The sequence below is a fragment of the Staurois parvus genome, unplaced genomic scaffold (assembly GCF_062004578.1).
Source record: "Staurois parvus isolate SC_StPar_1 unplaced genomic scaffold, SC_StPar_1.0 ptg000165l, whole genome shotgun sequence".
NCBI lineage: Eukaryota > Metazoa > Chordata > Amphibia > Anura > Ranidae > Staurois > Staurois parvus.
The window spans coordinates 607,398-619,607 of record NW_028317961.1 but is presented as its reverse complement, the minus strand read 5'-3'; the positions used below and the strand labels follow the sequence as shown (position 1 = coordinate 619,607).

General features: G+C 43.4%; 1 protein-coding gene across 12 annotated transcripts in view; it reads left to right on the top strand.

The window, feature by feature from the left end:
- The first annotated feature begins 5,204 nt into the window (after positions 1-5,204).
- Positions 5,205-12,210, top strand: part of LOC149462829 (receptor-type tyrosine-protein phosphatase kappa) — a 571,684-nt gene continuing 564,678 nt past the window's right edge. For 4 of the 12 annotated variants that reach the window (XM_089676124.1, XM_089676123.1, XM_089676120.1 and 1 more), the window contains exon 1: positions 5,205-5,682. In XM_089676124.1, the coding sequence (XP_089532250.1) occupies positions 5,601-5,682 (82 nt within the window). In that variant the 5' untranslated portion in view covers positions 5,205-5,600. The remainder of the gene's footprint in view (positions 5,683-12,210) is intronic. The other 8 variants (XM_089676125.1, XM_089676127.1, XM_089676119.1 and 5 more) reach the window with 3 other exon arrangements.

The window sequence follows — 12,210 nt, the reverse complement described above, 5'->3', positions numbered from 1 at the left end:
ATTGTACATTCACATCAGTTCCTAACCCTCAAGGGGTGTACAATCTAAGGTCTCTAACATTCATATACAAGGATCAATTTAGACAGGATCCAATAAACCTACCAGCATGTCTTTGGAGTGTGGGAGGAAACCAGAGTACCTAGAGGAAACCCATGCAGGCACAGGGAGAACATGCAAACTCCAGCCAGGTGGTGCCGTGCCTGGGATTCGAACCAACGACCCGAGTACTGCCAGGCGGAAGTGCTAACCATTTAGCCACTGTGCTGCCCACAAGTTAGTTTACACACCCCCCATCCCCAGTTTATAGAGATGAATAGAAGGTCCGGTCAGGTCCACCTGAAAAACTGACCAGCAGACTTGACTGGTCCCTTCCTGTGAAAGGGGCCTTTTTATATTCTGAGAGTGGAGACATATCCTCTGTCAGAATACACTGATCAGCCAATCGGCTGAGACGCTATTCAAATAAACATTTTCCAATATTCCAGTGTAAGAAAAATCAATCATTAGAATCCAAACCACAGCACCACCTGCCTAGAGTTTGCATGTTCTCCCTGTGCCTGTGTGGGTTTCCTCCGGGTACTCCATTTTCCTCCCACATTCCAAAGCTGGTAGGTTAATTGACTCCTGTCTAAATTGTCCTCTAGTATGTGTATGTATGAATGTGAGTTAGTAACCTTAGATTGTAAGCTCCTTGAGGGTTAGGGACTGATGTGAATGTACAATATATATGTATGTATATAGATTGTAAGCTCCACAAGCAGGGCCATCATATTCCTTCTGTACTGAAATGTATTGTAATTGTATTGTCTCCTTTATATTGTAAAGTGCTGCGCAAACTGTTGGCACTAAATAAATCCTGTATAATAATATGTAAAGCTCTGAGTAAATGGATGGTGCTACATACAGTTGTGACCAAAATTATTCAACCCCCACTGAAATTGAGTGTTTTGGCCAGTTTGACATTGCTTTTGATCATTCAGTCATCTTGCTTACATTTACATTAAAGAGGCACTTGTAGGTCAGACAAATATAACATAACAGTTATAATGAAATAACCACAAATGTCTTTTCTGTGCTCACAGCATTATCAGTTTTATTCAACCCCCAAGTGACATTCAATCTTAGTACTTAGTACAGCATCCTTTTACAGTTATAACAGCTTTTAAACGTGAAGCATAGCTTGACACAAGTGTCTTGCAGCGATCTACGGGTATCTTCGCCCATTCTTCATGGGCAAAGGCCTCCAGTTCAGTCACATTCTTAGGCTTGCGCACTGCAACTGCTTTCTTTAAGTCCCACCAGAGGTTCTCAATCGGATTTAAGTCTGGTGACTGCGATGGCCACTCCAAAATGTTCCAGCCTTTCCTCTGCAACCATGCTCTAGTGGACTTGGAGGTATGCTTGGGATCATTGTCCTGTTGAAAGGTCCAACGTCTCCCAAGCCTCAGGTGTGTGACGGACTGCATCACGTTTCCATCCAATATCTCCTGGTACTGAAGAGAATTCATGGTACCTTGCACACGCTGAAGCTTCCCTGTACCTGCAGAAGCAAAACAGCCCCAAAGCATGATTGACCCTCCACCATGCTTCACAGTAGGCAAGGTGTTCTTTTCATCATAGGCCTTGTTCTTCCTCCTCCAAACATAGCGTTGATCCATGGGCCCAAACAGTTCTAATTTTGTTTCATCAGTCCACAGAACACTATCCCACAACTTTTGTGGTTTGTCCACATGGCTTTTGGCATACTGCAGTCGACTCTTCTTATTCTTTGGAGACAGCAAGGGGGTACGCCTGGGAGTTCTGGCACGGAGGCCTTCATTACGCAGTGTGCGTCTTATTGTCTGGGCTGAAACTTCTGTACCCACATCTGACAAATCTTTTCTCAGTTCCTCAGCAGTCACACGGGGACTTCTCTCCACTCTACGCTTCAGGTAGCGCACAGCAGTCGAAGTCAGCATCTTCTTTCTGCCACGACCAGGTAGCGTTTCAACAGTGCCCTTTGCCTTGAATTTGCGAATGATGCTTCCTAAGGTGTCTCTTGGTATGTTTAACATCTTTGCAATCTTCTTATAGCCATTGCCCTTCCTGTGAAGAGAAATCACCTCTTCTCTTGTCTTCCTGGACCATTCTCTTGCCTTCACCATGTTTGTAACCACACCAGTAAATGTCTAGAAGGAGCTGAGTATCACAGTCATTTTAAAGCTGCCTAATTGGTGCTTATTATGCTTGATTGCTGCTCGGTGACATCCACAGGTGTTTTCAATACCTGATGGAAAGCACCTGTATGAACCTCTGTTCTTCAGAGTGGTAGTCTTTAAGGGGTTGAATAATTGTGGCAATGAAGAAACCACATAAGAACCATTTACTACTGTATTACATAAACAATTGATGTCATTTTAGTTGCATTTGGGTAGTTACAACGTCCTTGTAGGATTTGATTCTGAATACAATTCCAAATGTACACTATAGTCCCTAAACCCCTTTACAGCATTGGGGGTTGAATAATTTTGGTCACAACTGTAAGTACCTGTAATAAATAATTAGATCAACTTTTCTCAAGCTAGAACGATTGTAGATGGATTGAAATTTGGCTGGACCCTGAGCTGGCTGATTTTCGATCCATATATCACCAGCTTTCCACTACTTTCCATTGCAATTTACCGTTAGAAAAAATTTATATGCGTTTTTGCTGCATTTCTGGTTCATTTTGTACCTGAGAAAAAAGGACACGTGACTCACAAAATGAACCAAAAAGAAACCGCGGGTATGTTTTTGAAGCGTTTTCAATTCAATGGGGAGGGGCGTGTTTTTTTTTTTACCGCACCAAAAATGCAACTTTGCAGGACTTTGAAAAACGCAACGGACCTGCAACTGACCAGTTTGGAGAGTTCAATAGGATTTAATGGTCATGCGTTTTTTCTTCTGCTTTTTTTAAATGCAAAAACGGAAGAAAAACTGATCAGTGAGAAAGCAGACTTAGCATAAAACGTGTGATTTTTTATTTTTTTTTTACTGTTCTGGTAGAGACGAGTGTGGAGTAATCCTGAGCTGATCTCTAGTGATCACTGAAGGTAGAAGATCCATTCCCCACCTCTGATTGCTCAAGGAAGCCCCAGCTATCTCAGGAGGAACCCCCGGCAGGGAAATTCTGCTTTAGCTCATCCCTTTTCCAATGATTGGCAGAGCTCCCCTGTGTATAGACAAGCAGTAAATGAACATGTTATAGACATAGCGGGCTTGATTTACTAAGCCTGGGTTTCACACTATGCTGTGTGGGACACCGCATGTAATTCTCATAGGAATCGCATTCCTGTGTGAATTACATGCAAATGTCTGTGTGGTGCAATTTTGTATGGCTCAAATCCCATCCGCATCAAAAAAGCAAAGGACCCTTTTCTAAATCCGCACCTGGATTGCATCGATTCTGGAAATTGCATTGCATTTTGCAATGTTTTGGGGTGTCATTAATTTATCATTGACACCTGCACCAGATCGCATGAATGCAATGCAATTGCAATACAGTGCAGGAAACACACAGGATTCGCAGTGTTTCCCACACCGCATTGGTGTAAACACAAGTTTAGGGCCAGTTCACACTACATGCGTTTGTGTGCTTTTTTCTGCATCCAAAATGCACAGAAAGCAGGTTATATGGTTGTCAATGTCATAGTTCATATCAGTGCTTGCAGTTCCAGTGCATTCCGGTTGCAGAGAAAAAAAGCAGAACATGCTGCATTTTTCCTGTTTTACAGAACTGTACTGAAATGAGGTACAATTCATCAAAAACGCACCAGAATGCACACGTCCCTATTTATCCACTTGCCAACCACACTATAGCCGAATGATGGCTACAGTGCAGTTGTCCAGTTCTGGGAGGGAGTCATATGATGTCCTCCCAGAACTCGCCCTCCCACGCGCCCCCGGGGTGTGCACCCGGCGATCTCCGTGATTGCTGTGTCCTACGGACACAGCTGATCACATGATGTGGTAAAAGGCCAATCACAGCGGCCTTTTACCACATGATCAGCTGTGTCCAATGACACAGCAGATCACCAATAAATGCAGTTGTCGGTTGTACTTTCCTCATGCTGTCACAGCGTGAGGAAAGTACTGCCAATAACTGGAAATTGTCAGAGGATGGATCGGCACCGATCCTCGGGGCACTGATCATACTCAGCACTGCCACCCACCAGTGCCACCCACCTGTGCCCATCAGTGTCTAGTAGTGCCATCCACCTGTGCCCAGCAGTGCTGCCCGCAAGTGCCCAGCAGTACCACCCACCTGTGCCCAGCAGTGCCTAGTAGTGCCACCCACCTTTGCCCAGCAGTGCCACCCACCTATGCCCAGCAGTGCCACCCACCTGTGCCCAGCAGTGCCTAGTAGTGCCACCCACCAGTGCCCCAAAGTGCCATCAGTCAGTGAACATTGGCCTGGGCAGGAAGGGGGTATAAGTGCCCAGTAGGCAAGTGGTTAAATTGAAGAAAAGAGGGGGAAAAATGAACTGGAGTGTATCAAAAACACACTGGAGTGCGCCAAACATGCGCATGCAGTAATGCATCCGGAATTCATCTGGACTGTGTTTCTATGGTGTGAACCAGCCCTTAGGTTTGGTTCACACCTATGCAGTTTGATCCATCTCTGCAGTGCTTTTTTCCGTGCATTTTAAGTGTTTGCACATGCATTTTTTTTTTCAACTTGTTGCTGGGCTGATTAAACCGTAAACCGCAATTGAAACCGCATAGGTGTGAACCTACACTGAAACTGGAGAGTGCAAAATCTGGCGCAGATCTGCATAGAAACCAATCAGCTTCCAGGTTTTATGGTCAAAGCTTCGCTTAACAAGCTGAAGTTAGAAGCTGATTGGTTACCATGAACAGCTGCACCAGATTTTGCACTCCAGTTTTAGTAAATCACCCCCCCACTGAGTGTGATAGACTTCTAAGAGAAGTGCATTGTGATGACAGCCCATCAGATCCAGTGTCCAAGGAGGAGATCCTCCTGAGCAGCCCAGACAGTACAGTTTCCTGAGCTTAACACTGACAGCTCGTCCTCACCATCTAGTGACTGCACTGTACAGGAGGCACCGTGCACCCAGGATCCATCCTAGAAACTTGTACGAAGTGCTGTCTCCGATCTACACAGAGGAGGGGTGTGACTGTGTGCTCGCTCTGAGCACAGCCTCCTCCCCACCCCACACTCCGCTCTCTATCACACCGCCTGTCTGGATGATCTCCGCACACTCCGGAGCCTGAGCCGTCCGCCGCACACCTTGGCCTGTAGTTCCCGAGCAGCTTCCAGTAGGGGGCGCGGTGCCTGTGTCCCCAGGGATTACACATTCCCGAGCGGGGTTAGTTTGGTGTAGCCGGGTGACGTCAGGGCTGCCTCCTCCTCCCCCCTCCTTCTCTTCCCCCAGCAGAGACCCTGAAAGTAACTCCGGAGTGCGGGGAGCCGCCGAGCATGGAGAGCGCTGAGTGCGGAGCGCCTGTCATAGTCCGGAGCGCCGAGCTTCTCCTGTAATCTGCGGGGACAGGACACTCACACTGGGATTGTGCCGCCTCTGCTCCTTGGATCTGCCTTACCTGGGAAAGTTGGAGGAAACATGGATGGCGGCTGTGTTCTGCTGGTCCCGCTCCTCTTCTCAACCGTCTGGGCATCAGCGCTCCGCGGGCAGCTGTCTGCAGGTGAGTGATGGACTGAAAACCCCCCGACCTGGGAACTTTACGGGGAGCCTGACCCTCCCCCCTCCCTCATCTCTACACACCTAGTCCAGGTGTCCTATTGTCCCTTGTTATCTGTTCCATCTTCAACATGGACATACATGCCTCTGCCAGGTGACCAGGTCTGACAGGGGTCTTGGCTGTTCTGCTTTACTTATTGGGGTCCTAGCTGATTTCCTTACAGCCTGGAGAGGTTAAACTACATCCAAACCTGATCTCATAGATGATTTAACTTGTACCTGTCTTAATCTGTAGCTTTCATTAAACCTGCCACCAAGGTTCTTATTCAGGCACTTTCTAACAAAATTGTTTCCCAGGTGTGTTCCTACATTGTCACCCTTTCACAGGAGCCTTGGATAGAGACTATAGGGTCCTACTTTGTTTCCTTATCTAAGGAGCCCTGGATAGAAATGAAAGAGTCCTACTTCATCACCTTATCAAAGGAGCCCAGGATAGAGATGATAGGGTCCTACTTTGTCACCTTATCAAAAGAACCCTATATAGAGACTATAGGGTCCTACTTTGTCACCTTGTAACAGGAGCCCTGGATAGAGACGATAGGGTCCTACTTTGTTTCCTTATCAGAGGAACCCTGGATAGAGACGATAGGGTCCTACTTTGTTTCCTTATCAGAGGAACCCTGGATAGAGACGATAGGGTCCTACTTTGTCATCTTATCAGAGGAGCCCTGGTTGGAGACTATAGGGTTCTACTTTGTTACCTTGACACAGGAGCCCTAAATAGACTATAGGGTCCTACTTTGTCACCTTATCACAAGAGCCCTGGATGGAGACTATATGACTTTACTTTGTTACCTCATCATAGGTTCCCCAAATGGAGATTATAGGGTCCTACTTTGTCAATTTACCACAGAAGCCCTGGATAGAGACTTGAGGGTCCTGTGTTGGCATCTGGGATAGAGACTATAGGTCTCTATGTTGTCAGTTTATCATATGTGCCCCAAATAGAAACTATGGGGTCCTAAATTGGCAGCCTGGATGGAGACTATAGTCTTCTGTGTTTTCACTTTATTACATATTTCTCAGGTACTTAACTCCTATGTTGGCAGCCTGACTAGATAGAGACTGTAGGTTCCAACCTTGTCAAAGGTGCCCCAGATAGAGGCTGTAGTCTCCTATTTTGCTACTTTATCATGTGCTCCGGAAAGAACATATAGGCTCCTGTGTTGGTATCCTAGAAAGAGTATAGTTTCTTATGTTGTCACTTTATGAAAGGCATCTCTGATGGAGAGTAGTCTCCTACGTTGTCACCTTATGAAAGGCACCTCCTATGGAGAGTATATAGTCTCTTTTGTTGTCACCTTATGAAAGGCATGTCCCATATAGTATAGTCTCTTAGGTTGTCACCTTATGAAAGGCACCTCTCATAGAGAGTATTGTCTCCTACCTTGTCACCTTATGAAAGGCACCTCAGAGAGTATAGTCTCCTATGCTGTCACCTTATGAAAGGCACCTCCAATAGAGAGTATAGTCTCCTATGTTGTCACCTTATCAAAAGCAGCCTGGATAGAGAATATAGTCTATGCTGTCACCTCATCACAGGCACCCTGGATAAAGATTTTAGGCTCGGTTCACAAATCTTTAACCCCTAGACTGGACTGTCATTTTAAAATTTCTTTGGGCTCAACTGATTTTTTTGTGTGTGTGTGTGTGTGTGTGTGTGTGTGTGTGTGTGTGTGTGTGTGTGTGTGTGTGTGTGTGTGTGTGTGTGTGTGTGTGTGTGTGTGTGTGTGTGTGTGTGTGTGTGTGTGTGTGTGTGTGTGTGTGTGTGTGTGTGTGTGTTTTTTTAAACCGTACTTATCCAGGTGTGTTGACTTTGTGACGTGATCTCTAGAAGTAGATACATTGCATAGGCATTGTCAACGTTAGGAAGCCAGTTCCGAGCCATTATGTGCAGCAGATTGAAATGGATGAAAGAGGTTGGAGGAGATCAGTAGCACTGAGATGAAAAAAAGGTGCAAGCAATATTTTTTTAAATTTTATTTTAAGGTGAAAATCATATTGTCAGTTGTTTAAAGTACAAATGTAATGGCATACAGTTGGGGATTAAACCTAGGAGTCTGGTCGAGTTTAACTCTTGACACGATCTGTTTTCCTTGGAGTTCCTGGAGATAGGTTGTGTTCTTTTTGTTCTCCTCCAGGTTGTTTTGAATGGTGTCCCTTGCAGAGGTTGTTGAAGAGGGGAAGGATTTGGGTCCCCCTCCCCCAATGAAAGGATCAGTTTACACAGGATAGAACTTCCAGCCTGTACGCCTTGTGGCTTTCTCGGCTTCCCTTCTACCTGTTGCAGTCTTTGTGGTTTAGACTGACATTCCTGCCACTTTTCCTGCCTCCATTACCATGAGCACACAGCATTGTTTGCACCTTTCATTTCCATCTATTTAGCAGACTTGCTAACTTCAGCCAATTCTACCTCCTATGTTAACTTCCTGTGAACTTGTTAGACTCCTGACTGTCTTCACCCCCCATCCCCCAGGCCGTAACAAAATTCTGATTTTTTTTTTTTTGTTATTTTTTTACATTTGTACTGTCAATACCTTATACGCTGACATGAAATAAGTCCTGTCTATTGCTGGGAGTTAACAGCTAGCCTAGTCGGCGAGTTAGCAGTTTTCGTGTAATTACTGCTCTGTGAAAATTCCCCTGTAGTGATCAAAACGTATAAGAAAAACGGAATGCTCAGCTGAAAAAAATAAAGACCCATGGCTAGCTGAAGCCTTCGATTAGCAGCGAGCGGAGATATTCCTTGAAGCGCTGCCTTGGTTGTGTGAAGGGATGCTGGCGGTTTGTGTGCTCACACTGCCTCCATGCAGAGACTGTTCTAAGCTGCTAGAACAAAGGATTATGCCAATTCTGTGAGTGTAGCGCAGGTACGGAGATGAAAATAAGGCAGGTAGCTTAAGGCGTTAGTTGAGTTGCTTAAGAAAAAAAACAAAAAAAAACAATAATTGGCCAACACACTGTGTGCCAAATTGTCCATTATCTCTGTTATCTGAGGTTTTTTTTTTTTTTTCTCTGTTTGTTTCTGGCTGGCGCTGTAATGTCATGTTACTAATGAATCCACTTGGTTATTGTTTGAAAACTGACATCTTTGATTATTACTGGGGTCGCTCATATCCAAAATGAATGGGCCGTATTCGGTTCCCTCTCAGCATTGTTAATTGACAGCGCTTTCATGTCCCTCGGCTCTTCTGTTCTGATTAGTGCTTGAATCCCATGGAACTTGTGTTCAGCTTGTCATTATTTAATTAGTGCATTTTAACGTCATATTTAGTATGAGCTATACAAACATAGAAAAGATATTCTCTATCTTGTCCCATCTCTCAACTTTGGCTTCTTTATTTGCCTTCATTTTTTTTTAAATATTTATATTTTATTGCTCTTACCTTGTAACTGTATGTAAAAGTGAAATGTTTAAGATCCGCAAAAGGGATCTGCGTTATCCCAGACGATTGCATTTTTTCATAACCTAAAGAGTATGTAAAGTCTGACAGTACATTTTTTTATTAGCTCCTTTAGGTCTGTTAAATGTACCATTGAAAGAGTTTTATTATATCTGAAAAAAAATAATTAATAAAAAAAAAAAAAAAAAAATAAAATATATATATATATATATATATATATATATAATATATTTCTCCATTCATCCAGCCAGAAATCTTCCAAGCTGATAACGTCATGTGCCCTGTGCCTCTGGACTGTTATCAGTAAGGGCTAATTCACACTAGTGCGTTGATCTGCGTTTTAGCACACTATTATTATACAGGATTTATATAGCGCCAACAGTTTGCACAGCGCTTTACAATATAAAGGGAGACAATACAGTTCAATACAAGAGGGTTAGGAGGGCCCTGCTCCTTGGAGCTTACAATCAAGGTAGTAACTGTGGGGGATGGACTGGTAGGAGGAGTAGAAGATTACATTATTAGCTGAGGGCAGGATAGGCTTCCCTGAAGAGAGGTTTTCAGAGATAAATTGGGGTAGAGAGTTCCAGAGGATGGGGGAAGCTCTGGAGATGAGCATGGGAGGAGGAGACAAGGGAGCTAGAGAGCAGGAGGTCGTGGGAGGAGCGGAGAGTACGGTTTGGGTGATATTTGGAGACAAGATTGGTGATGTAATTTGGGGCAGAGTTATAAATAGAGTGATAAACACTAGTGCGTTGATCTGAGTTGTAGCACACTTGTAAAATGCAGGTCAATGCATAGACACATTAAAAAACTATTGTTTTCTATGTGTCCTAGTCACACTACAATGCTGCGTTGTGTTAAAATGCAACATGTATGCATGTAAAATGCACGTCAACAAGTAATGGGGAAAAAAAAAACAACTTTGCCTTTTCATTAATGTTGTCCCTAATTCATAAAAAGGAGCAAGATGTAATGTCACAGGAAACATGCACACGTTCAAATGCTATGCATTTTGCATCAACCCACGTCAAAAGCTGCGCCAACGCAAGTCAGTGCATGTTAAAACGCACATAAAATGGATTGCATTTTACCGCAAGTCAGCGTGAATTCAGCCTTGGCGTTGTTCCCTGCTATCTCTATGAACTAAAAAACGCCTCCCCATTATGAGGAAGAGAGGGAGAAATTGGGTTGTCTCTGCTCAGTACATATCATCCTCGGACAGGAAGTGTGTTAATGGCAGGATTACCAGTTTAATAGAAAGGAAAAAGTGTTAAAAGAAAACAAATGCAGCCACCACATCTAAGTAAGCTGCAATACTATCAGTTTTTGTTCTTGGATTTATACTAAAGCTGGCTATATATGGATTGAAATTTGGCCCGTTCAGCAGGGACCAGCAGAATTTGGATACATGTATCGTTGAACAGAAGTCTACTTATGTTCAGCCATCCTGTCGGTATATTCTCACTTGATCAGTGCTGCAGGCAGAAGGCTGCAGTGCTGATTATTTTTTTTAATTATTATTATAATACAGGATTTATATAGCACCAACAGTTTGCGCAGTACTTTACAACCTGAGGGCAGACAGTACAATTTCAATACAGTTGAATATAAGAGCAATTAGAGGGCTCTGCTCATTAGAGCTTACAGTCTAAAAGATCTGTGTATTGTGATGGCAGAGTAGTCCTCCCACTGTCAGAATACAATGGCACAGGGTGGTGGATTCCCACATCTACATTGGTCCTTTTCTCTCTCCCTTTTTTTTTTTTTTTTCTCTGTTCAATTCACTGGTTGGCCAACTCATGTATGGCCAGCTTAAACTCCAAACTTTCTGCTTTCACTTATTTGTCATTGATTCCTTTAAGTAGTTTGGTGTAACTGTCCAGTGTAGAGATATTATATATAGATATATAAATTGTAGGCTTTAACATTTTATTTATTATATATATTTAAGATCTGCACAACGGACAGTACTATAGCTTCCCGCAATGAAAATCGCTATGAATGGAGGATGGGCAGATGAATAAAAGGTGAGCCTCCTCCATTCATAGAGTAGTTTTCATTGCTGGAAGCTATAGTACAGCTTCTATGAATGGAGGAGGGTGGGCAGAAAGAGCAGGCAGTTGGCTCTATTGATAAATACCTTTGATAGGTCTGATGGCTGTAATAACCCCTGCAGCACTGGAAGATTACTGCTGTTGGGGGGGGGGGGGGGGGGGTTGTGTAAGAGGACCGCGAAGATTCTGCACAAGCACGAGGGACACTCCTCCATTAAATGTAAGTACTGTCCTTTGTGATTAAAAAAAAAAAAGCCTAGGCTTTAAAATGCTATACTAGTGTCAAGGATCACCTTTTTTTATATGTTGAATGTTTCTTGATGAGTTTTCTGTTCTATCATTTCATGTCATCTCTTGCGCGATTCTTCTCTTTAACTATATAGATGATCAATTTTCTGAATGCTCCGAGAACTCTTTCTGCTTCTCCTGAAAACTGATTGCCTCGGTTGTTGCTGATACAAGGCTGTCTAGAGAGGGATGTGAAGTGTAGTATTGACGTCCCTCTGTAAGTTGTACTGCTTTATTGAGTTCTCCGGCTTTGAGAAGTGTTGCCGGTTAATTGAAACTTTGAGCAGTGTCATCGCTGGATTTCACAAATTGCCAAGAACAGCTGCTATTACACAGGCTGGGGTGTAAAATGTAAATTGCAAAGCCTATGATTTTTATTTCTCAAATCTGTACACACATTGCGCTGACTTCTACCTCCTCTTTATATTATGATAGCTTGGGCAGCCTTATTTCAGTTGTGATGGCAGCTTAATTGAAGTGGCAGGTTCATCTTTATGTATTTTTGTTTTTTCTTTATTTTTTTTATTGTACTTTTTTTTGTTTTGTATGGATTTCTTATGCAGAACCTACTAGGGCATTAGACACGACAATAGCAGTAAATCAGCTGAAAAGTCTTTTGGTGGTGAATTAGAATACGACTTCTGGGAAAGTATACAAATGTATTCATGCTTGAAAGTCACTTGAACATATTCCAGATATAATATGTGGGCTGTGTAGATAGTA